The 21838-nt window shown below is 55.4% G+C and overlaps 2 protein-coding genes across 8 annotated transcripts in view; both read left to right on the plus strand.

Annotated features, from left to right (window-relative positions):
- Positions 1–466: 466 nt before the first annotated feature.
- On the plus strand, positions 467–7529 carry DES (desmin). Its single transcript, XM_020904836.2, has 9 exons — positions 467–1118; positions 2093–2153; positions 2272–2367; positions 2487–2648; positions 2820–2945; positions 3365–3585; positions 4868–4911; positions 6426–6508; positions 6728–7529. Exons 1-9 carry the CDS (start codon positions 541–543, stop codon positions 6767–6769), a joined length of 1413 nt encoding a protein of 470 aa, XP_020760495.1. The 5' UTR covers positions 467–540; the 3' UTR covers positions 6770–7529.
- Positions 7530–14406: 6877 nt separating this feature from the next.
- The window catches only part of SPEG (striated muscle enriched protein kinase), a 58446-nt gene continuing 51014 nt past the window's right edge, over positions 14407–21838 (plus strand). For 4 of the 7 annotated variants that reach the window (XM_020904837.2, XM_070458684.1, XM_070458691.1 and 1 more), the window contains exon 1: positions 14407–14833. In XM_020904837.2, the coding sequence (XP_020760496.2) occupies positions 14446–14833 (388 nt within the window). In that variant the 5' untranslated portion in view covers positions 14407–14445. Of the gene's footprint in view, positions 14834–20993; positions 21487–21838 lie in introns of those variants that run through there. The other 3 variants (XM_070458685.1, XM_070458686.1, XM_070458689.1) reach the window with 3 other exon arrangements.

Here is a 21838-nt window from a genome sequence, read left to right on the forward strand (position 1 = left end):
AAGAAAAAAGGTCATTTGGAGACTGTCTTGGATATAGGCCTTGTCTCTTCAGGAAATGACCCAAAGTATCTCCTTGGAGCCAAAAGAAACCCCTCAAACTAAATGGAAGCCTCTCCCCAGCTCTCTCCCCTGACCACCCCAGGAGGAGGCAGGCACCCAAAGACTGAAAGGGGTCTGGCCGGGGGCTCCAGACAGGCTTGCGCCCCGGTGAAGCGCCTGGCAGGCCTGCCTATCCTTTGCCCTCCTAGGTCCACCAGCCTCTCCCACATCCCGCAGGGGCCCCCACCCACCCGCCGGCTGAGGGGCTCAGGACTCTTGCGGGGGAGCTGGCCTCCCCGCCCCCATGCCAGGGGCCGCCCTTTCCTGGCAGGACAGCGGGATCCTGCAGCTGTCAGGGGAGGGGCGGCGGGGGCTGATGTCAGGAGGGATACAAATAGTGCGGACGGCCGGGGGCCCTGTCTCCCCTCGCCACATCCACTCTCCGGCCGGCCGCCCGCCGCCGCCTTCTCCGCGCCGCCCAGCCTCGCCCGCGCCGCCACCATGAGCCAGGCCTACTCGTCCAGCCAGCGGGTGTCGTCCTACCGCCGCACCTTCGGCGGGGCCCCCAGCTTCCCGCTCGGCTCCCCGCTGAGCTCGCCGGTGTTCCCGCGCGCGGGCTTCGGCACCAAGGGCTCCTCGAGCTCGGTGACATCCCGCGTGTACCAGGTGTCGCGCACGTCGGGCGGGGCCGGGGGCCTGGGGGCGCTGCGGGCCAGCCGGCTGGGCTCGACCCGCGTGCCCTCCTCCTACGGCGCGGGCGAGCTGCTGGACTTCTCGCTGGCCGATGCCGTGAACCAGGAGTTCCTGACCACGCGCACCAACGAGAAGGTGGAGCTGCAGGAGCTCAATGATCGCTTCGCCAACTACATCGAGAAGGTGCGCTTCCTGGAGCAGCAGAACGCGGCGCTTGCCGCCGAGGTGAACCGGCTCAAGGGCCGGGAGCCGACGCGCGTGGCCGAGATCTACGAGGAGGAGCTGCGCGAGCTGCGGCGCCAGGTGGAGGTGCTTACTAACCAGCGCGCCCGCGTCGACGTCGAGCGGGACAACCTGCTGGACGACCTGCAGCGGCTCAAGGCCAAGTGAGCACCCGCGAGCACCCCCAGAACCCCCTCCCTCTCCAGGGGCCGGGCACGGGCTGGGCCTGGGGCTGGGTCCAGTGGTCAGTACCCCGTCGTACCCAGGGTGAGGGTGGTCTAGCTGTGTTCCCGGGAGAGGGGTGAGAGACGCCTTGCCCCTCTCTCTCTGTGCCCTCAGGCTGCAGACGAGGCTATGGTCCCAGTTTTCTTGGGGACATCATGGAGTGGTAATGGGCGACCTTGGGAGACCAGGTGCTTCTTAAAAGCATCTTAAGATGCTGGGGTGATGTTTCTGGGTTCAGGTGGGCACATGGAAGAAGAAAGGAGGCCCATAGGCAGTGGGAGGGAGGGGACAGGTTGGTAGGAGACAAGGAAATCTGGGGCCAGCAGTAGCTCTCAGTTCATCTGTGATGAAGCCCTGTGGTTCTGGGTAGAGAGGGGATCTTGACCCCTGGGCCAGACTTAAGCTTTACAGGGAGGGATGGATAAGCTGGAGGAAAGGAGAGAGTGAGTGGGGGTGGGAGGTTGCAGCCCTCAGACAGATTGGAAGACTGATTGTGGGCTCCACCAGGCTCCCTGTGCTTCAGGCAGCAAGAATAGAGCAAATACTGGTGGGTCCTGCTTTTCTGCCCAAGTGATCACTGTCCTACCACCCAGGTCACAAACGTTAAATGAGCACCTGCATGGGCCAGGCTGGGGCTGGGGCCCGGGAACCTGGAGGTGGATAAAATAAGAACCCCGAGGTGGATAAAATAAGACGCGGTTCTTAATCCCAGGGAGGTCACAAACTAGCGAGGACACAGACTTCCAGGGTGTGGTTCCAGGGCAGAGATTGGAGCCACTTCCTGTCCCCTCCCTGTGTGGGCGGGCCCTCCTCACTCTATTCTGAGCCCACTCCCTGGGCAGCCCCCAGTCAGTCTTCTCTGCAGCCCGTTTGATCCTCACCATCTGTCTGTCCTTCTGCCTGTGTCTGCCAGGCTGCAAGAGGAAATTCAGCTGAAAGAAGAAGCGGAGAACAATTTGGCTGCCTTTCGAGCCGTGAGTCCTCTTGGGTCTCCAGCTGCCTTACCCCTTCTGTCCCCTGTGTCACGCGTGGTCTCCCTCTGCCCTGCCCGGGTGATCAGTGTCCTTCTCCCTCTCGCTTGACCTTTCCCAGGACGTGGATGCAGCCACTCTAGCTCGAATTGACCTGGAGCGCAGGATCGAATCTCTCAACGAGGAAATCGCGTTCCTTAAGAAAGTGCACGAAGAGGTACTACGCCCTGGCGAAAGTGGCTGGAGTGGGTGGTGGTGCTGCTGGACTCTGGGAGTTGGGGTGTGAGGGTACATATGGGGGCTGGATGGGGACTGAAGCCTAGCCATACCCTGCAGGAGATCCGCGAGCTACAGGCCCAGCTTCAGGAACAGCAGGTCCAGGTGGAGATGGACATGTCGAAACCAGACCTCACAGCTGCCCTCAGGGACATCCGTGCTCAGTATGAGACCATCGCAGCCAAGAATATCTCGGAAGCCGAGGAATGGTACAAGTCAAAGGTGAGACTCTGGCGGCCCCTCTGGCCCCCTCATTCCCAGTTTGGAGGTACTTCCTATGGCTCCATCCCTGGGGAGGAGGGTGAGCCCGGGGTCTCCATGCTTCCTTGCCCACCCCTTCCGGTATCCTGCATCCTCCCTGTCATCTCAGGGACCCTCTCTCTTTGCCCTTAGGTGTCCGACCTGACCCAGGCAGCCAACAAGAACAATGACGCGCTGCGCCAGGCCAAGCAGGAGATGATGGAGTACCGCCACCAGATTCAGTCCTACACCTGCGAGATCGACGCCCTCAAGGGCACCGTGAGTCCCTGCCCACCTCGCCTGGCCCAGCCCTTCCCATCTGCGGCTCACGCTCTGTGACCTCCGGCCCACCACACACCCTCTCTGGGCCTCTGTCTCCTCATATCTACCACAGGGGTAGAAACAGACAGGTGGACTCCCGGGGCAGGGGGATGCTCTCAGGAATCGTGGGACTCCTGCGTGGAGGCAGGGAGGGTGGGCAGCCGTGCTCCCTTGTATCAGCTGTATTCTCTGAGATTCCACATAAGGCTTCATTTGAGTTCTGAGTCCCCTGGCTCAGAGGACTCTGACAAGTCCTAGGCTTGGCCATCTGGGGTGCCTCGCAGCCCAGAGACTGTGCCTCTCTCCATCCTGGGCCCCACGTGTCCCCCCGACCACCAGCACAGCCTGTCCTTGACCTGGGCACCCCTCCCCTGCAGAACGACTCACTGATGAGGCAGATGAGGGAGCTGGAGGACCGCTTTGCTAGTGAGGCCAGCGGCTACCAGGACAACATCGCCCGCCTGGAGGAGGAGATCCGACACCTCAAGGATGAAATGGCCCGCCACCTGCGCGAGTACCAGGACCTGCTCAATGTCAAGATGGCCTTGGACGTGGAGATTGCCACCTACCGGAAGCTGCTGGAGGGCGAGGAGAGCCGGTGAGGGGCAAGGCAGAGGCTGACTGTGGGGTCCTGGAGGGGGTTGTGCTGAGGGCCCCTTCCTGCCCTGAAGCGGAGCTCAGGATCACCATCACAAGATCTAGAAACAATATTATACAAGAGGCCACCACTCCGCTAATTACAGAAAATTAACCAAAGCCACCTGGGTAAAAAGTGATTTAATTAATAGCTTTTATAAAAAGAGAAATATAAGTATTCCCACATCCACCTTCAGAATTAAGAACCAGAAGCATAAAACCGTATTCAGCAACTAGTAATAAAACATCACTGCCAGTCAAGGGAGAGATAGAAGCAGAGCCGGGAGTGATGAGGAAGGAAAGGGAGGGGGCAGAGAGAGATGAATAGAGACAAATGGAGCCAGGACATAATAGGCTAGGAGAGAAGGTGCAGAGACTCATGCTCAGAGGGTGCACACACACACACGTGTACACACACACATATGCTCACAGGAAAAGATGCAATGACACGCTCAGAACAAATCACCTTTAGACACAAAAACACCATACAACCAAAAAGGGACACAAGGGAACCTTCATTGATGGAAATGTTCTATATCTTGATTTGGACTGGTGGTTACTTGGATGTAGACACTGATCAAAACTCACTGGATTGAACTGTAAAGATCTGTACATTTCACTATGTAAACCTAATGTTAATTCAAAACAGGTCATTTACTCAACAAAATGATGCCCACTGATGCTCACAACAATGATAAAATCTGAAGTTTAAAAAAATCAGCTGACATATTTAGATACAGATGTATAGAGAGGAAGATTTCAGATACTGTAGAATAATATCCGCATATAATGACCCCTTAAGGTAGCTAAGGTCACATTGCATTTTCCCAGCTCTAGGCATAAACAGGGATGGCAGTTCCTGGAACTTGCCTTCATGTGAGTGGACCAGAGATTCCCAGACTGACTGGAGGGTGGGCACGTGCAGTGGATGTCATCCACAGCTCCTGTTGATACACCCTGCAATGCCAAGGGCAAGAAAGACATCCGGGTACAGTGGAGGTTGCAGTGGGGATCCTAGTGTCACACCAGCAGGTCAGAGACGGACTGGGTGATCCTTCCAGAAGGGACAGTTCCTGGGACAGCTCGAGTTGGCCTTTGGCCCCATGCCCCAAGCAGTGTTGAAGTCAGTGGGACTGGGACAGCTGAGGATGGTGTTTACAGAGGATCAGGGCAAGCTTTGAGGGGTGGTGATGAGAGAGATGGAGGGTCCTAACCCTTTGGGGGCCTGGTCTCTCTCCTTTTAGGATCAACCTCCCTATCCAGACCTTCTCTGCCCTCAACTTCCGAGGTGAGTGTGTGTTAGCAAGTGGAGGCTGGAGCGGCAGTGGTAGAAGGCCAGCATGGGCACTGCCCAAGGCCAGCCAGGAGGGGAGGATACACCACAGGGAAAGGACTGGGGTCTGGGGAACAGAAAGGGGGCTGCTACAGGAGAATGGGGAAGTTGAGGTAGAGGCATCTTCTGACAAAAGAAGATTTTTATTTTATTTTTTTATTTCACGGTGTTGTATTGTATGACCATGTCCCCTGCATCTTCTGAGAATATTAAGTGGCCAACAGTTTCTTTTTTCTAATATACCCAAACTCTGAGGAGGTACTAGTGGTATCCTTGGGGACCTGGCAGCAGAAGCATCTAGAACCCTATGCCTGAGCTACAAGGCACCCACCACTTACTGTCTGTTTGATAAGATGCCAAGCACCCCCCACTGCCCTCCAGCTGCTTGTTGAATATTTCCAGCTTTCTGGAGCAAGATGTTGGGTGCTTGCTTTAAAAAATGAAGCCAAACCTTAGCAAAGCCAAACAATTAAAAGAACGAACTCCTAGGGCATTCTGCCATTCTGACATTAGTAATATGCAGATCGAGTGGCTTTCCAACCCCGGAGAGCAGAAAAACATGCTCTAATGATACATTAGGAAAGCAAGTTGGAGTCCTTGGCAGCTTTGCCTTTCCTAGATCAAATCTTTTATATATTCGATGTTCATTTCCATCAGAAAAAAATACACGCTGTGCTCCACCGAACTGCAATGTTCATCACAGGCTGGCTGACTGCTAAGGAGATTTATGAACACCAAACTCATAACACCAAGGACCTAAATTTGACCCTTCCAATAAAACTCAGAATGGCTCTTTTCGGTTAGCAGTTTATGCAGATACCAAGTGTGAGCCTTGCATTTAAAATCGCTTAATGCTTTTTCAAGTCGATAGTTCTGGGCCATGACAGGGCAAGTACCGCTGTTACCATTCATTTCACAGTGGGGAAACTGAGTCATGGAGGGGCAAGTGACTGGCCATCCACACATCAGTGACTGATTCCTGTCCATCTCTCTTTCATTAAGACATCATGTTGTTCATCTGGAGACAAAGGGGGCTGGGGACCATGAGATCCTTCAAAAGAGTGCCTTGGTTCTGGGCTATAGGGTCCTAACTGTCAGGGTACAAATTCCTGCAGGGATCTCCTGGGGACCAGGGGTGGAGAGGGAGTGAGGAGGGGTGCTGGTGGGGGTGGAATGCTGGGTGGCCTGGGGCCTAGGTGGTCCCCACCCTCTTAAACCTGCCAACACTGGAGCACACCTGTAGGCTCCTCGTCTTCTGTCAGCCCTGGGACAGCCCCTTGGGTCTGCAGAGCCACCTACTGCAGACCCAGGACAGGTGAAGATGTTTTGCTGAAAAAGTAACAGGCCCATATTGAGGGGGTGGGCGTCTTCCGGGCTCTGCCCGGTGAGACCAGGGAAGGCCTCCCAGCCACAGAAACAGCCCAGGTCTGGCCTCGGTCAGGCTGAGTGTGTGGATGAATCTGTTACAGAAACAAGCCCCGAGCAGAGGGGTTCTGAGGTCCATACCAAGAAGACGGTGATGATCAAGACCATCGAGACCCGGGACGGGGAGGTGAGTGGTCTGCGTGGTCCCCTTACCCCTGAGGTGGGGGGGCCTGTGGGGTGTGTCTGGGGGGCAGCTATCAGCCAGGTGTCTTCTACCAGCTGTGCTGGTTCTGCCTGGGGGCAGAGGCGTTTGCCATGCTGGGAGCGAGGCGTCCTGGGGTCGTGACTCCATCTGGTCATGACTCCGGCCAGCCTTGGCTTAGACTGGGTTTCTCTTCCTCTCCAGGTCGTCAGTGAGGCCACACAGCAGCAGCATGAGGTGCTCTAAAGCCAGAGACCTCTCTGCCACCAGAGACCGTGCTCACTTCTGTCCTCACTGCCTCCTAAAGCCAGCCTCCCTCCGTCCCAGGGCACCACCCCCAGCCACAGTGCTCCCCTCACAGCCTCTGACCCCTGCTCACTGCGACCACCCCTCCTGGTCCCCACAGGGGACATGGCCCAACCCTCCCGGGCACAGGGAGCCCCTGCTGTGTGAGGTCTGGATGTTGAAGTGAGGGGGCCTGGACCTGGGCCGCCTTTGGAGTGTGCTGGGCAGGGCCAGGCTGGAGCCAAGACAAGGCAACTGACCCTGCCCTTCCCACCTCCATGACCTCAGGCTCTAGTGTGTGGCTTTGGAGAGGACTCCAGAGCAGGACGTAGGATCCCCTAAGGGTAGGTCAAGCCCTGTGGACCTCCCCACTGCCCCCTCCCCAGCCTGAGTCAGAAAGGCAGCAGCCTTAGCAAGCCGGGCAGGTAACTGGGGACATAGTCCCCCCCGTGGGGACTGGGGGGCTTGAGACTGACCCCATGGTCCCTTACTTTCCTGAGGTGGGCTTACAAAGCAGGGGCTGCAAGAGAGAACCCCCGAAGGTGCCAGATGTGGGAGCAGGAGATGCAGAAAGAGAGAGGGTGGGCGAGATGCTGGAGAGAAGAGGAGAGAGGAGAGAGCGGTCTCAGGCAGGTGGCAGGGGGGCCCACCTCCCCGTGCCTGCCCCTTCCCTGCTGCAGGGGCTCTGAACAGAAACAATAAAAAGTTAAGCACAAGCCTAGTACGGCCCCTGCTGTTTTGACTGCCAGGTCTTCTCTGAGAGTGCCCTGTCGCACTACCTTTATTTTTTTTTGGCCACATAACACAACATGTGAGATCTTAGTTCCCCGACCAGGGATGGAACCTATGCCCTTGCGAGGGAAGCATAGAGTCCTAACCACTGGACCACCAGGAAATTCCTTGTATCACTTCTTGAGGTGGACTGTGTGCTGCCCTCCTGCCCAGCCAGACTGTCCCCCAGGGCCTGTCACCCCTTTGGTTCCCAGAGCCTCGCAGCCTGGCTGTATGTGTGTAGCATATGGTGGGGGGAGCTTTTGTTGGGGACTCACACACACCTCTTGTTAGGCCCCATTACCAGGACTGCCCCCACGGACTGCTCTGAAGTAGGGCTCCTGCGGTCCTTGCCTAAGGTAGCTTACACCCTCTTCCCACTAAACCTGCATCTTCGAAGCTCAAAGGCCAATTCAGGAAAAATAACCTTGTTAAGAAAAACAGAAAGCTCTATCTCATCCTTGGAGAAGAAGACTCACTGCTCTAAAGATGTCAAGTCACCCTATGTTAGCTTATAATTTCAGTGTAATGCAATCTTAATTAAAATACCAAAAGGAAATTTTGGGAGAATTTGGGAAGATAGAAGGGGATGTAGGACATATGGAAAAAAAAACCCAGAAAATCATAAAATAAAACATTACCACATATCTTAAAGGTTTCTGTGGGGAAACCTTAATTATTCAGTACTGGGCATGGTAGCTATGGACTGGGGCAGTGGTGAAATCCGTCTTTTCACTCCTTCCAAAATATAAATTCCAGGTGGATCAGAGATTTAGGAAGCTTGATAGATCCATGTAGGTCTCTGTCTTCCAACCACCCTTCAGATTTAAGAGGTTACCCTTGAGAAACAGGAAGAGGGTAGAGATCACAAACATGATAAATTCGGACATTTTGTAAGGGAAATAAATCCAATAGAGATTTAGTCCTAAAGTCCTTAGTATGCTGTTCCTAACTGGCTTTTCTCAGAAGGTTCCAAAAGCCTTTCTGGTGTCTCTTTCTCCCCCTTCTTGGATGCAGCCCTGGCTCATGAGTTGCCAGGCTCCCCCCTGTAACTTGTGTGGTCCCTCCCTCCAGGGCTCCAGGAAGGACCCCCTTTTCAAGGTATGCTATCCTTCATCTTGCCCTGGGAGCATCTGGGGCTAAACCTCATGCTCCCCCACCCTCCCTTCCTTTCCCCCCAATCCTCCAACAGAGTGAACCCTGCAGGCCCTAGAACACTCTGTCCCCCCAATCAACCGGTGGTGGACCCCCAACAGAAATGAGCAGGAGCATTTCCCGTGCACACTGGAATGGAGGCGGGTGGCACCTTCTTATCCTGAGCCTATGGGGGGCCCTGGAATTTGAGCTCCTCTCTGTGTGAGAGAGACTCCTGGGTGAGGTGGGCCCATGTGGATGTGGTGGTGTATGTGTATCTGTGAGTAACCTCCAGAGTCTCTCAGCTTGCTCTTCCCCTTGCATGATTTCCGAGCACTCATCTACCCCACCAAGGATAAAGGGACATGAGGTCAGAGAAAGGCTTAGAGGCTTCCCTACCTTCCCAAAAAAAGCTTAGGTGCAGACTGGTCACTAGAAGGAGAGAGTGGAGGACTCTAGACTGGCAGATCCAGACCTCAAAGGCCCCCAGGCCATGACTTACCCCCTGGGGCCTTGCCCCACATCTTGACCATCTGTCCTCAGGCTCCGCTTGAATGTCTCTGGGGTCTAAGAACACATTGCCACTTCAGGGGCCCCTTCTTGCTGGGACAGCTCTGAAGATCAGAAAGCCCTTCTCACACATGTCTGTCCCTGTGATGGCTACCCATCTGTCCTCAGAGAAGGGAGGAGGCCCAGGGGAAAGCATGGTCTGAGTTGAGCCTTCCTGGACTGGAGCTTCTGGTTCCAAGCCCTCTGTTTTGCCCGTCCCCCTGGAGGTTGGACAGTGACCTAGGAATCTGGGGCAGAGGAGATGCATGTGGCCTGACCCCAGAGAATGGACAAAAATAAACTGAAAAAGATCTGGGTCTCCAGTGGTCATACACATACACCCAGATCTTCAGGTGCACCCACGCACACGTACACCCCATCCCCTCCATGACTAAAACTCTCCCTACTCCTTGGGAACTGGTGTCTGAACACTGAAAAACAAGAGGGTTCAGAGGGCTGACCAGCTTCCCACCATGGGAGCAGTTCCAGACCAACTCAGACCCCTCCTGAGCACATGGAGTGGGAAGGACTGTGAAGGCAAATATGTCCATAAGCCAAGAACTGACGTCTCAGCAGGCCCTTTCCTATCCTGTCTGTCCACTCTGGCTATCCCGCCACCCCTGCGCCTGGAGACAAAGCATTCCACTCACTCACTTCTCTCACTCCTCCTCTGACCACCAGCCTGCCCAGGACTCATATGCAAATCACTGACCTTTGATTCAACACCTAAAATGTCAGCTAACCAAGGGCAAGGTTTTCATTCATTTTATTCACTACTCCTGGTGCCCGGAAGAGGGCTTTGTCCATAGAAGGTGCCCATCAAATATTTAAATACTTGTTGAATGAATACCCACTGGGCACTTTTATTTACTTTTCTCTAAATTAAATATTTACCAGAAAGGTTGACGGTCCCCACTTCATTCACTGATTCATCAGTGAGCTTTTTCCATGTGCCAGGCACATGGTGCCTCATTATGACTTGTAGGAATCTCCCCACGGCCCAGAGAGATGGGTGAACTGCCAAGGTCACACAGCGTATCATTGGCAGAGGACGAGGGCCCCTGCTCCTTGGCCTCCAGAGCGCAGATTTCTTTCCATGACACCACAGGCTTGTGATTGCAAAGCAGGGCAGGCTGGCAGCACACACCAGCCGGGCGCCAGGCCGCGGGGCACGGTGGGGCCGCTCTGAGGGACAGATGAGCGCCTTGCAGCCAGCTGCTCTGGGTGAGGGCCCTGGCGAGGGCCGGAGGGTTTCCGGCGTCACAGCCAGTGCGGGCTCCTCCAGGAGAGGGCGCCCGCGACTTGCCAGGGCCTGTGCCCTCCTGACCCAGGCCTGCACACTCCTGCCCACACCTCAGCAAAAGCCCCCAGTGTGGTCATTCAACCAGGAGAGGATGAGCGACGTTCCAGGCTCTGTGCCAGGCCCTTTTAAATAGTTAATATTTGTTTTAATATTTAATGTAATAATTTAAAGCCATGACAACAACCTAAGCCAGATCATGTAATTCCTCGGCTCAGAATCCTCTGAGATGGCTTCTCGTTTGACTAGGAATAAGAGTCATGGCCTACAAGGTGCTAGGCTATCTGGCCCCTGCTGCCTGTCTGCCCTCCTGTCCCTCCAGCTCCCCACACTGCCCTCAGCCCCGCTCTTCTGGAGCCCCCAGGGTATATGCTTCCTGGAGCGGTCCTGCCCAGACTTCTGCTCCCTTTGCCCCCTCACCCCTTCAAGATTGACTCAACTATTCTGCGTGAGGCCAATTCCTACCACTCTGTTTCAAAGTGCAAGCCCCCCACCACAGTCTCATCTCCCGTGTGTGTGTGTGTGAAGTCACTTCAGTTGTGTCCAACTCTTTGTGATGCTGTAGACTGTAGCCCACCAGGTTCCTCTGTCCATAGGATTCTCCAGGCAAGAATACAGGAATGGGTTGCCATTTCCTCCTCCAGGGGATCTTTCTGACCCAGGGATCGAACCCAAGTTTCCTGCGCCTCCTGCATTGGCAGGTGGTTCCTTTATCACTAGCGCCACCTGGGAAGTACCCCCCACCCCCATCTCCCTTATCCTGCTTCATTGCCTCAGAATACTCATCTTCTACTGATCTTTATAATTTGTTTCTCTATAGTTGTCTCCTTCCTTGAATATAAGCAACACGGGGGTAGGAAGCCTTGTCTGTTTCTTTTTAAAAATTTATTTATTTTTGGCTGCGCTGGGTCTTTGTTGCTGTTGCAGTCTTTCTCTAATTGAGGCGAGTAGGGGCTACTCTCTAGAGGTGGTGCATATGGGCGTTTCCTTGTGGTGGCTTCCCTTGTTGCGGAACACAGGCTCTAGAGCACAGGCTCCAGCAGTTGTGGCATGGGATTAGCTGTCCTTCGGCAAATGGAAATCTTCCTGGACTAGGGATCAAACCCATGTCCCCTGCATTGGCAGGCAGATTCCCAATGACTGGACCACCAGGGAAGTCTCCTTTGTCTGTTTTGTTTGCTGCTATTTCCCTAGTGGCCAGCACAGTGCCAGGCACACAGGAGGAACTCAAAAATGTTTGTTGAATGAATGAATAAACCCTGAGTTGGGCTACTCCCAATTTATAGTTGAGGAGACTGAGGCTTAAAGATGTTAAATAACTTGATCAAAATCACAGAGTTAATTTATTCAACCAACCAGCCAACATTTATTTGCAGACCACCTACCACATTCCATGCAAATTGTTGAGGTATAGTGAGGTATAGGAAGTTTTGGGTTATTGTTTTTTTAAGAATAGTCTCAAATCTTTCAGTCTTGATGTTCTGTGTGCTTACAGTGTCTTCCTCCCCTCCCCATTTTTACTTTATAGAATTCAATTTACGTTTGCGTATTCAACATCAGTGGTTGCCTGAGTTGGTGGAGGGGGCATGGTTGACTATGAAGGAGAAGCTCGGGCCCATCTTTAGGGTGATGAGACTGTTCTGTACGGTCCTGGGGAACCAGGGTCACAGTTGTCTGCATTGTCAAAACCAGCAGAACTGCACAGTACGAAAAGTAAGCATTAATAGATGTAAACTAAAGTCAAAGATTTCATTCCGCAAGGCTCTCGTCCCTATAGACAATCCAGTGTTTACATGGTTTCTTCTCTGCCCTCTGAGTGTACACATAGACACAAGCACACTTTGACTTGAGCCTCCCAGAATGACATTAGGGGTGGGGAGGGTTAAGTTCCCCCAGTGGCTCAGAGGGTAAAGCGTCTGCCTGTAATGCAGGAGACCTGAGTTCAATCCCTGGGTCAGGGAAGATCTCCTGGAGAAGGAGGGTTGGCAGGGAGGGATAAGGGAAACTTTCTCCATATAATGACTCCCAGCTTCTCCCTGCTTTTCCCAGGCTTCTTCCCTCAGGGCTCAAGGTCAGGTCTGGGTCTCTCACCTAAACTTTTTTTAAGCTTTTTCTTTTGAGATCATTGTAGATTCACATGCAGTTATAAGAAACAGTACAGAGAGATCCTGTGTATCATTCACCTGGTTTCCTCGAATGGTAACATCTTAGATAATTCTAGTGCAACATCACAGCCAGGAAACTGCCATCAATACAGTCCACCATCTTCTTCAGATTTTATTAGTTTGTGCACTCATTAGTGTGTGTGTGTGTGTGCAGGTATTTGGTTCTATGCAATTTTATTACATGTGTAGATTCACATGAGTACCACCAGAGTTAAGACACAGATCATCTCATCATAAAAGTCTCACTTAGACTTTTAAAAGCAATAATGTCCTCGCTTGACTTTTCTCAAAGTATGGCTCTCAGGTGCATCAGAGTCACTGGGCTACTGACGGGCCAGTTTTGGGGCCCCCCCCCCAGGGCCCCATACTTTACCTGCACCTCTGGGAGTGGAGCTTGGAAAGCTATGCTTTTAACAGAGGCCCATGGACAAGGGGAGCCTGGTGGGCCATGGTCCATGGGGTCGCAAAGAGTCGGACACGATGGAAGCAGCCTGGCACAGTACACAATACTTTGAGAACCACAGGTTCTAACTGGCTTCCAAGTCTCCTATCTCGAATCCACCCTCTCCACTGTGGCTGCCAGAGGGATCCTTCTAAAAAACAGCTCTGACCGTATTATCCTACTGCTTAATGCCCTGCAGTGCGCCACTGCCCTGCCTCGCCCCAGGCCATCAGGATAGAGACCTTAGCGAGCAAAGGTCCCCCTGTCAGGTCCCACCTCTCACCTGGCCCACTGAGGCTCAATCCTTGCAGACTCCTCTGATTCTCCCTTTGGCTTCGCTGGGTGGCTTGCGAGATTTTCCTTCCGATACCAGAGCTCGAACCCTGTTTGTTTGGCAATCAAAGTGCGGAGTTCTAACCACTTGTCGGCCAAGGAATTCCCCGGACTCCTCTCATTCTTAGCACACATCATCTACTTTCACCATGCTCTGATTTTGGCCATGCTGTTCCCTCTGCCTGGAACATCCTTCCCACTCTTTTCTGCCTGTTGCAACTCTGTACAACGACTCAGTTCTTACAAATGAGGATGTGGAGGTTGAGAGAGGTTTGATGTCACCCAGCAAGTAAGGGCAGGGACTAGCTGGGCGCCGGTCCACCTGACTCCCTGCTCCAGGTCTTTCTGTTCACCACGGCCGTCATGGAGGCTGGGGGAAGCCACTGGTCCCTCTTCCCCAGCCTCTGCTCACCTCCACTTGGGCCTGCTTGCCCATCTGCCTCTCAGAGGTCTCACCCGGACCTTCTCTCTCTCTCTCTCCCCCAGCCGCGTGGGGCTGGGAATCAGAGACCCAGGAGGAGGGAGGAAGGGAAATGGGATTTAGCCCAAGGGTAACCCGACTCCATGAGTGGGTGGCTGGGGGGCGGGGCACACCACAGGGTAGAGGGTTTGGAAAAGGCCTCGGGGACCCCTGTAAGCCAAGTGGGGGGGCGACGGGGACTCCTAAAGGGGGGAGAAGAAGCAGAGTCGAGTCCAAGTCCCCTCCTCTGCCGCCCCCTCCCCCCACTGCGCCCTCGAAACCCGAGCCGGGGGGCCTAAAAATAGCCCCCGAGGCGCAACCGCGGCCGCCCCGGTGACCTTCTGGGTAGCACAGGCCGAAGGCGGGCGGGCGGCAGGAAGGCAGGGCGCCGGCCCCCCAGGACTCATCTCCCAGGGCAACATCCCCCGGGTGCCCCCGTGGCCGTCCAGTTCCGGCGTCTCCCCAGCTCAGCTCGCAGAGGCCATGCAGAAAGCCCGGGGCACGCGAGGCGAGGACGCGGGCAGCAGGGCACCCCCCAGCCCCGGGGTGCCCCCGAAGAGGGCCAAAGTGGGGGCCGGCGGAGGGGCGGCGGCCGCGGTGGCCGGGGCGCCGGTCTTCCTGCGGCCTCTGAAGGACGCGGCGGTGTCTGCGGGCAGCGACGTGCGGCTGCGGGTGGTGGTGAGCGGGACGCCCCAGCCCAGCCTCAGCTGGTTCCGGGATGGGCAGCGCTTGCCCCCGCCGGCCCCCGAGCCCAGCTGCCTGTGGCTGCGGAGCTGCGGGCCGCGGGATGCCGGCATGTACAGCTGCAGGGCCCAGAACGAGCGGGGCCAGGCCTCCTGCGAGGCGGTTCTCACTGTGCTGGAGGTCGGAGGTAATGGGGAGGTGGGGACCAAGCCGGGGGGAGGGGGGTGCTCACAAGTAGAGAAGGTTACCCGGGCCGGGCCGCCGCTCTGTGGAGGCGTCTGTTCATCAGTCTTTCTCTGGGTGCTCTGGCTTCTCAGCTGTACTGACCCAGGAGTGCCCGTCAAGAGGAAAGTGCAGGAAAAGCCGGTGTCAAGGTCAGAGGTTAAGGGTCAGCGTTTGGGAAGCCAAGCCTGAGCCCCACTCAGGCCTCTCTGAGCACTGCATAGTGGGAACCCTCCTAGTTTCCCCGAAGAGAGGGGCATCCTGGGGAAACTGTTTTCACCGGCTCTGATAATTTAGACTCGGAATCTGCCTCTTCAGACGTGCCTGCATGTCTGAAGGAGGAGGCGGGCTCCCCTGGTCTGGCTGTGGTGTTCAGGGGATGGGTCAGAACTCCTCATAGTCCATTGCCAGGGTAGGTTGGTGTGGTCAGCACTAGGCTGGTTGGAAGGGGCCAGTGGGTGGACAAGTACGGATAAGGTGCAGAGCAGCAGGATAGGGTGCAGAGCAGCAGGCGGTAGAGCCTGGGTTGGGGGTTCCCAGCACAGATGGAGGGGAATGCCTGAGAATCCACACGCAAGCATGCCCATGTGCATGTGCACGGGTGGGCAGTGCAGGGGTCTGGTGGGGCCAGCAGATGAGGGGTTTGTGGAATTGGTATGGCAAGTGCATGGGCCATGTCTACCCGAGGTCCAAAGGGCATGGAAGGGGGCATGGCCCTGCCTGTGTGTGTGAAGGGGTGGGTGATTGTCCCAGGTGGAAGGGAAGGGGCATAAGACTTGGCCCTGTGCTCAGGGTCCTGCTGGGGCTGGTATGGGTGCAGGCCAGGGCCGAATCTCCTTGGGTCAGTGTTTTAGGCTTCCTTTTTGTCTTCCTCGGCCCCTAAACCAGTTCTTCTCTAGGCTGAAGACAGAATCTCAGGAGACTGAGTCTTAAGAAATAGACTTCTGAGGAAGAAAACTGCAATTGGGGGAGATGGCAAAGAGCTTGGAGATCATGAGTTTGTCCTGGACATTTTCAGGAGGGAATTCTTACTCTGGCTGGGTAGTGTCATATAGGGGGACATGCTGAGGGGCTGAAGAGGAGGCATACCATGCTCTCCGGGTATAGCGGGCTGCACGGCTCTAGCATCCTGAAGGAACTCAGCAGCTGGAGGGTGAAGAAGGCCGTGGGGTGCTGCTGTTGGGAGCTAGAGCAGGGGCTCGGCCTTCCTCTGCCAGCATCTCCACTCTCTCTCTAGCTCTGCCCTGCCCACCTTCCTCTTCAATGACCGAGAAGGCCAAGGCTGGCTTGTCTTGGTTGGCTTCACACCTGGCCAGGTACAGGCTTTCCTTGAACCCACTCTGGGTTCAGGGGCTGGGGCTCGTCCTGGCAGAACTCTGAGCTGGGGAGGGATCAGACTCCTCGGGGGTCTTTGTTCAGGGGCAAAGGGGGCTGAAAACAGAACATAAATAAAGGCACAATCTATAGGTTGATGAGAATACACTTGGAGGAGAGAGATACGGGGCAGAGCGAAGTGCTGAGAAGGAGCTTGGTGTCATTATGTTTGTTTAGAGTCAGAAAGAACCACAGAGAACTGCACGTCCAAAGGCTGCCTTTTACGGGTGAGGATGCTGTAGTCCAGAGCAGAGGGGGAGGTCATGACTAGCTGTCTGCTTAAAGACAAACAGCTAGTTATGCCCATCCCAGATCTCAGAACCCAGTCCTCTGAGTTTGGGTTCTGGGGGCCTTTTTACCTCTTAAGTTCTGGAGGGAGGAGAGAGAAAAGGGAGACGGAGCTGTCCTTTGTATGGAGGGGAGGGCCTTTCTGAAGATGAGAACCTCCTTGGTCCCCCAGAGTGGGGGGAGTGACAGGATGCTAGAGCCCCCAGCCCCTCTGGAATCCAGGTGGCAGGGTCAGCAGAGCTGAGCCCTGGCTGGACATACCTAGCCAGAGGCCACGAGGCTGGTCTGCAGGCTGCTCTAGTGGAACAGCATGTTTGAAAGGCTGGGGTGAGGAAAGGACCCTGGGTGCTGGGGGACTGGATTGAAGACCTTTTGCCACTCATGTCAAAACAGGAAGAGGGTTGGGCTGCAGCAAGTCACATCTGAGAACTTTTTCATACTGGTAAAAGCTTTGCCCCAGTAGCAGCTTTGCAATTACGATTCATTGGTAATAATTCTTAGTAGCAATTTTTAATAGTATGAATAGTTACTAAGCTGCTGTGTGGCAGGCAATATGCTGTTGTACCCTTTGATATATCATTTAAGTCCCACAGCAGCCCTAGGGAACCTGAGGCCCAGAGGGCTTAAATGAAGCATCTTGGTTGTACTGATAGGAGGTGGCAAGGCAGGGATGGAAGCCTGGGTCTGTCCCACTGCCAAGAACCACAGACTTGACTACTATGCCCCTCCCACCTGATTGGCGAGGGAGGGGCTTTGCTTTGGTGATGTTGGCTGAGTCTGGCTTCCTCCTCTTCCTACTACCCACCTTCCACCAGTCCCTGCCCAGCGAGAGGTCTCGGTCAAGGTCAGTTGGGCAAACAGCTCAGCATTGCTCAGACTTCCTCATGGAAAACTTTCTTGGTTGGGATCAATACCAGGAGGACTTCAGGGTTCTCGAGGAAGTCCAGCCAGGACCTGGCTGCAGAGAGAAGGAGGCAGTTTCCTGGCTGGGATTGCCATCTGGCTCGGCAAGACGGGGTGATGCTAAGGTTCCTGGCACTTCTGAAGCCCAAGATGTTAGCTCAGGGATACAGGGATATTGGCATGGTTGGGGAAGCTGGGGCCTTGAGAAGACAAGAGGGCTGCAGGCTGGAGAATTTGGAGGATGTAAAATAGGAGGGTGGGATTTGGGGGTATAGAAATGAGGAAAGACTAGGAATAGTGAAGATGGCAGAGATGCAGGATACTTGTAGAGTATTTAACATGTGTAAAGCACCCTGTCTCATTTCAGTATTTAATCTTCTAAGTTCCAGGTTACTGTTATGACCATTATACATAGAAGAAAAACTGGAGTTCAAAGAGGGAATTTACCCAGCGTCACATAGCGAATGAGGTGACAGAGCCAGATCTGAGTCTAGGTCCACAGTGCCTGTGGAAGACTGAGGCCAGGATCTAGCAACTATCCCTCTGTCGGTATCCCCAAGTATCCCTCTGCCAGCATCTCCACTCTCTCCCTAGCCTCTGCTGTCTCCAAAATAGGCAGGCATTCTTCTCTGTCAAAACATCAGGCCCATGTGGATGGGCTGAGAAACTATGTGCCAGTCAAGTAATCAGGGCAAGCGCCACCCTCAAGCTTGGGGCATGTGTGACTGGAGAGGGAGGCCTGTACTGAAGGGTGGGGGTTAAGGAGAAGAGAGGACAGCCAAGGGAAGGCACAAGCTGATGATGCTCACCGTGTTTGGCAGTCAGAAGTCTCACAGCCAGGGCCTGGGGGACCCCAGTGCCAACCAGAAGGGCCAAAGGTCAACAGATGGTAGTAAACCATGCAGGGGACTTGACGGCATGGAGAGGAGAGATTAGAGAGGAGGGAAGGCCAATTTAGCAAGAGAAAGGTTGGGGACTCCAGCAGGAACTGCCTGCAGCTGGATGATGCAGTATCATCTTTTTCACCTAGAATGTGGACAGTGTGGAAGAAAAGCCAGGAGGAAACCAGCATGGAGTTGGGAATGGGTATGGAGAGTGGCCCCCTCCATTCATGCCAAGTCCTAATTAGGAAGAGGAGGAGGGGCCAGATCGGGAGCAGTGAGGAGCCCTGGAAGGGGAGAAAGAGAAGAACAGAGAGGCTGTGAAGTCAGCCAAAGCCCACACAGGAGAACTTTCCTAAAGGGAGGGCAGCCCTCCCAGGAAGAAACAAGATGGTCACGTCTCCAGTTTCTAGAAAAGGGTCTGGGTCAGTACAGAGACGGGAGGAAGACTGGAGAATGACCTGCTCCAGCAAGATTCATAGTCCCCATCGCCCCACCCCCATCCTCACCACCAGCAGCTCTGTGCCCCCTCCCATGTGCCACATGTACAGAGTGTCCACCGAGTGCCCGTCACTGTGCTAGGTGCTTGAGATTTATAAGTGAGGGGGAGGGGGGACGACCAAAATCCCTGTCGTCTTAGAGATGACATTCCAGGGAGGGAACACATTATGTATGCAATAATCATAACTATATGAAAATTATATAGTATGTCAGAAAATCAGAGCAGGAGGAAGGAAGGGAGAAGGCTAGAGCAAGGCAGGAAAGAGGGGGGTGTGGGTGTCTGGCTCAGTGGAGGGTCTTTGTGAGAGATGAGACGTGGCATGATAATGGCTTTTCTGTGGTTAAGGGGACATGCTGGCGGGGCAGAAGTTGGAAGTCTGGTGTGGAGAAATGGCAGGGCGGCCCAGCTGCCCAGCCTTGGAAGAAAATGGGGCATTCAGGGGCCAGCTCGGGGAGGCCCACCCTGAGAGCATGCCCCAGGCTGGCCTGCGTGGGTGAGCAGCGAGAGCCCAGAGCAGGAACCGAGTCTCATGGGCCCCTCTTCAGCCCAGCTGTCCCGTCACTCACGCCTGCTGCCCATTGGTTATTTTTGCTATGGAATGTGCCAGCCCCTCGGATTCTCCTGGGGAACAGGGGCTCAAGTTACCCCCTCTCCTCACTCAGCTCCCCCATCTGTGAGTGGGTGTGTTTGGGGGTGGGCAGGGAAATTGCCTATGTGTGTCCAGAGTCCTCCGGCTGGAACTGATAAAGACATACACGTGTCCCCTTCTCATTGCACGTCCTGTGTGTGTGTCTGTAGGTGCAACCTCTGCATCTGGGGGCCTGGGTAACAGGACTGCCTGCAGGCAGTCAGAACATACAAGACATGACCCTAAAACTTTAAAATAAAGAGCCACAAAACTCAAACAACTTCAGGAGCCAAGTAGAAACTGAAAAGGAGAGAGGTGGTCTTGTCAGCAGTTGAATTTGAGCAGGCTTGCCCCATTTAAAATATTGTGCAGGCTGAACACAACTCATCAGTTTGCTCAGTATTTATTTTGGACCCATGCTTTAAAGAAAAAAAGTTAGGGTCCTCCTAACCAATCAGCATATGAGGTTTTATGGCATGGTGGTCAGTAACTCAGTCACGGTGCCTGGGAGAGAATCCCTGGCTCCCAACTACAGGCTCTGTGACCTTGGGCAAGTAACCTCTCTGTGCCTCTGTGCACAGATTGAGTTTATTCATATAAAGTGCCTAGGCCATTGCTCGGTAAATACTAAGCATGCTGTCAGTGTTAATGATAATGACTTTGTAGTCACATCTCAGCAACCAGGATCGGCACTACTTGCGTGTACTGGGGTGGGGATTCGGATCTGGGCAATCATGGAGGCACAGAACCTGTGTGGCTTTGGCTAAGTGATAGGACTTGTCTGAGCCTTAGTCACTTGTTGATTACATGGAGTCAGTTAAATGTTCATAAGAGTTTCAAGCTCACAGGGTTGTTGTCAGGGAGGTAACGTTTATAAAGTGCCTGAAGTTGCTCAGTAATGTCTGACTCTTTGTGACCCCATGGACTGTAGCCCTCCAGGCTCCTCTGTCCATGGGGCTTCCCAGGCAAGAATACTGGAGAGGGTTGCCATTCCCTTCTCCAGGGGATCTTCCAACCCAGGGATCGAACCCAGGTCTCCTGCACTGCAGGCAGATTCTTTACCATCTGAACCACCAGGGAAGCCCGATGAAGTACCTGGCACTTAATAAATGTTTAGGAAACTTAATTATAATGATTGTGTGTGGCGGGGGGAGGGGTAGCATTTTGTGCAGGCAAAATATGCATGGTACGAAATGCCAGGAGGATAAAGAAAATTTGATGTGTGCTCACCCACGAATGAGAAGTTGGGTTATATTTGTGAATAACAGGAAAATCTTTGGGCACCTTAGCTCGTGTGTGTGTGTGTGTGTGTGTGTGTGTGTGTGTGTGTGTATGCCAGGGTGCAGGGACAGAGGACCTAAGATCAGGGAACTTGAGGGCCTTCTCTGACCTTCCTGAGCAGCCTGAGGGGGTTCGCGTTCTGGGTGCAGGTCACTAGGAGGACCCGTGCCCTGTGTATGATCCGGGCGCCCCCGCCCGGCGCCGCGGCCCTGCGATGTGTCGGGTACTGCCTGGTAAGGCGGACGCGCGCGCATGTTTGTGGAGTGAGCCAGTGGAGATGCGGCTGACCTTCTGGAGCGGCCCCGCGGGAGGCGGGCGGGGTGGTTTGGACGCCGCGCTGGGCGGCCAATGAGCGAGTGGCCCGAACTCTCCTAGGGGCCACTGCACCCTTTTCTGTGCCTCAGTTTCCCCATGTGCCCAGGATCCAGGAGGCCGATGCGGGGTGGGGGAGCCGAGAGGCAGGTGATCGCCACCCCCGGGGACGCAGGGCAGCCGGCAAGGGAAGGGGCTCTTGGGGGGGTGCGGGCTGGCGGGGGAAGGGCGGGCTCCGGCCGCCGCCGCCGCCGTCGTCTTCCCCCCGCCCGGGCTCCCGCGGCCCCGAGGCTCCTTCCGCCACCGGCGCCGGCCCCCGCCAGCTCCCCGCCTCGCCCCCGGCCCCGCCTCCGACTCCGCCCCGCCCCCGCCCGTCCCCTCCTCGCCCGGCCGCCGGCCCGGCCCCCTCCCCCGCCATGAAGAAGCTGTGGGTGAAGAAGCGTTTCCAGGTGAGGGCTCCGGGGGCGGGCGGCGCCGGGAGGGGGCAGGAAGGGCTGGGCGCCCCGGAGGGAGGGCGGGTCGCCGCGGCGGGGCCCGGGGGAGGGGGCGCCGGAGACGAGCCTGCCCCACCCCGGCGGCCGAGGCGGCGGGCAGGGCGCGCTCCAGGGGGCTCCCCGGCCTAAGTCAGGCCCCTCCCCGCGCCCAAGGGCAGAGCCCCCCGCCCCCCCAACCCCCAGCACCCGCGATCGCCGCGACCCCCGGGGGCCCCCCCCGCAGCCGGCCTCGGCGTGGAGCGCCCACGGGCTTCTGTACCACCTCTCGCCGCTGTCCGACCCCTCCGTGCCCCTGGCTGGCTCTCCC

The sequence above is a fragment of the Odocoileus virginianus genome, chromosome 30 (assembly GCF_023699985.2).
Source record: "Odocoileus virginianus isolate 20LAN1187 ecotype Illinois chromosome 30, Ovbor_1.2, whole genome shotgun sequence".
In the NCBI taxonomy this organism is placed as follows: Eukaryota; Metazoa; Chordata; class Mammalia; order Artiodactyla; family Cervidae; genus Odocoileus; species Odocoileus virginianus.

What these genes read in the sequence shown, in the direction of transcription:
- DES (XM_020904836.2), top strand. Translation starts at nt 541, where the DNA reads ATGAGCCAGGCCTACTCGTCCAGCCAGCGGGTGTCGTCCTACCGCCGC. An exon ending in ATTTGGCTGCCTTTCGAGCC is followed by an intron (nt 2,154 to 2,271) that starts GTGAGTCCTCTT and finishes GACCTTTCCCAG; the next exon opens with GACGTGGATGCAGCCACTCT. An exon ending in TCGACGCCCTCAAGGGCACC is followed by an intron (nt 2,946 to 3,364) that starts GTGAGTCCCTGC and finishes CCTCCCCTGCAG; the next exon opens with AACGACTCACTGATGAGGCA.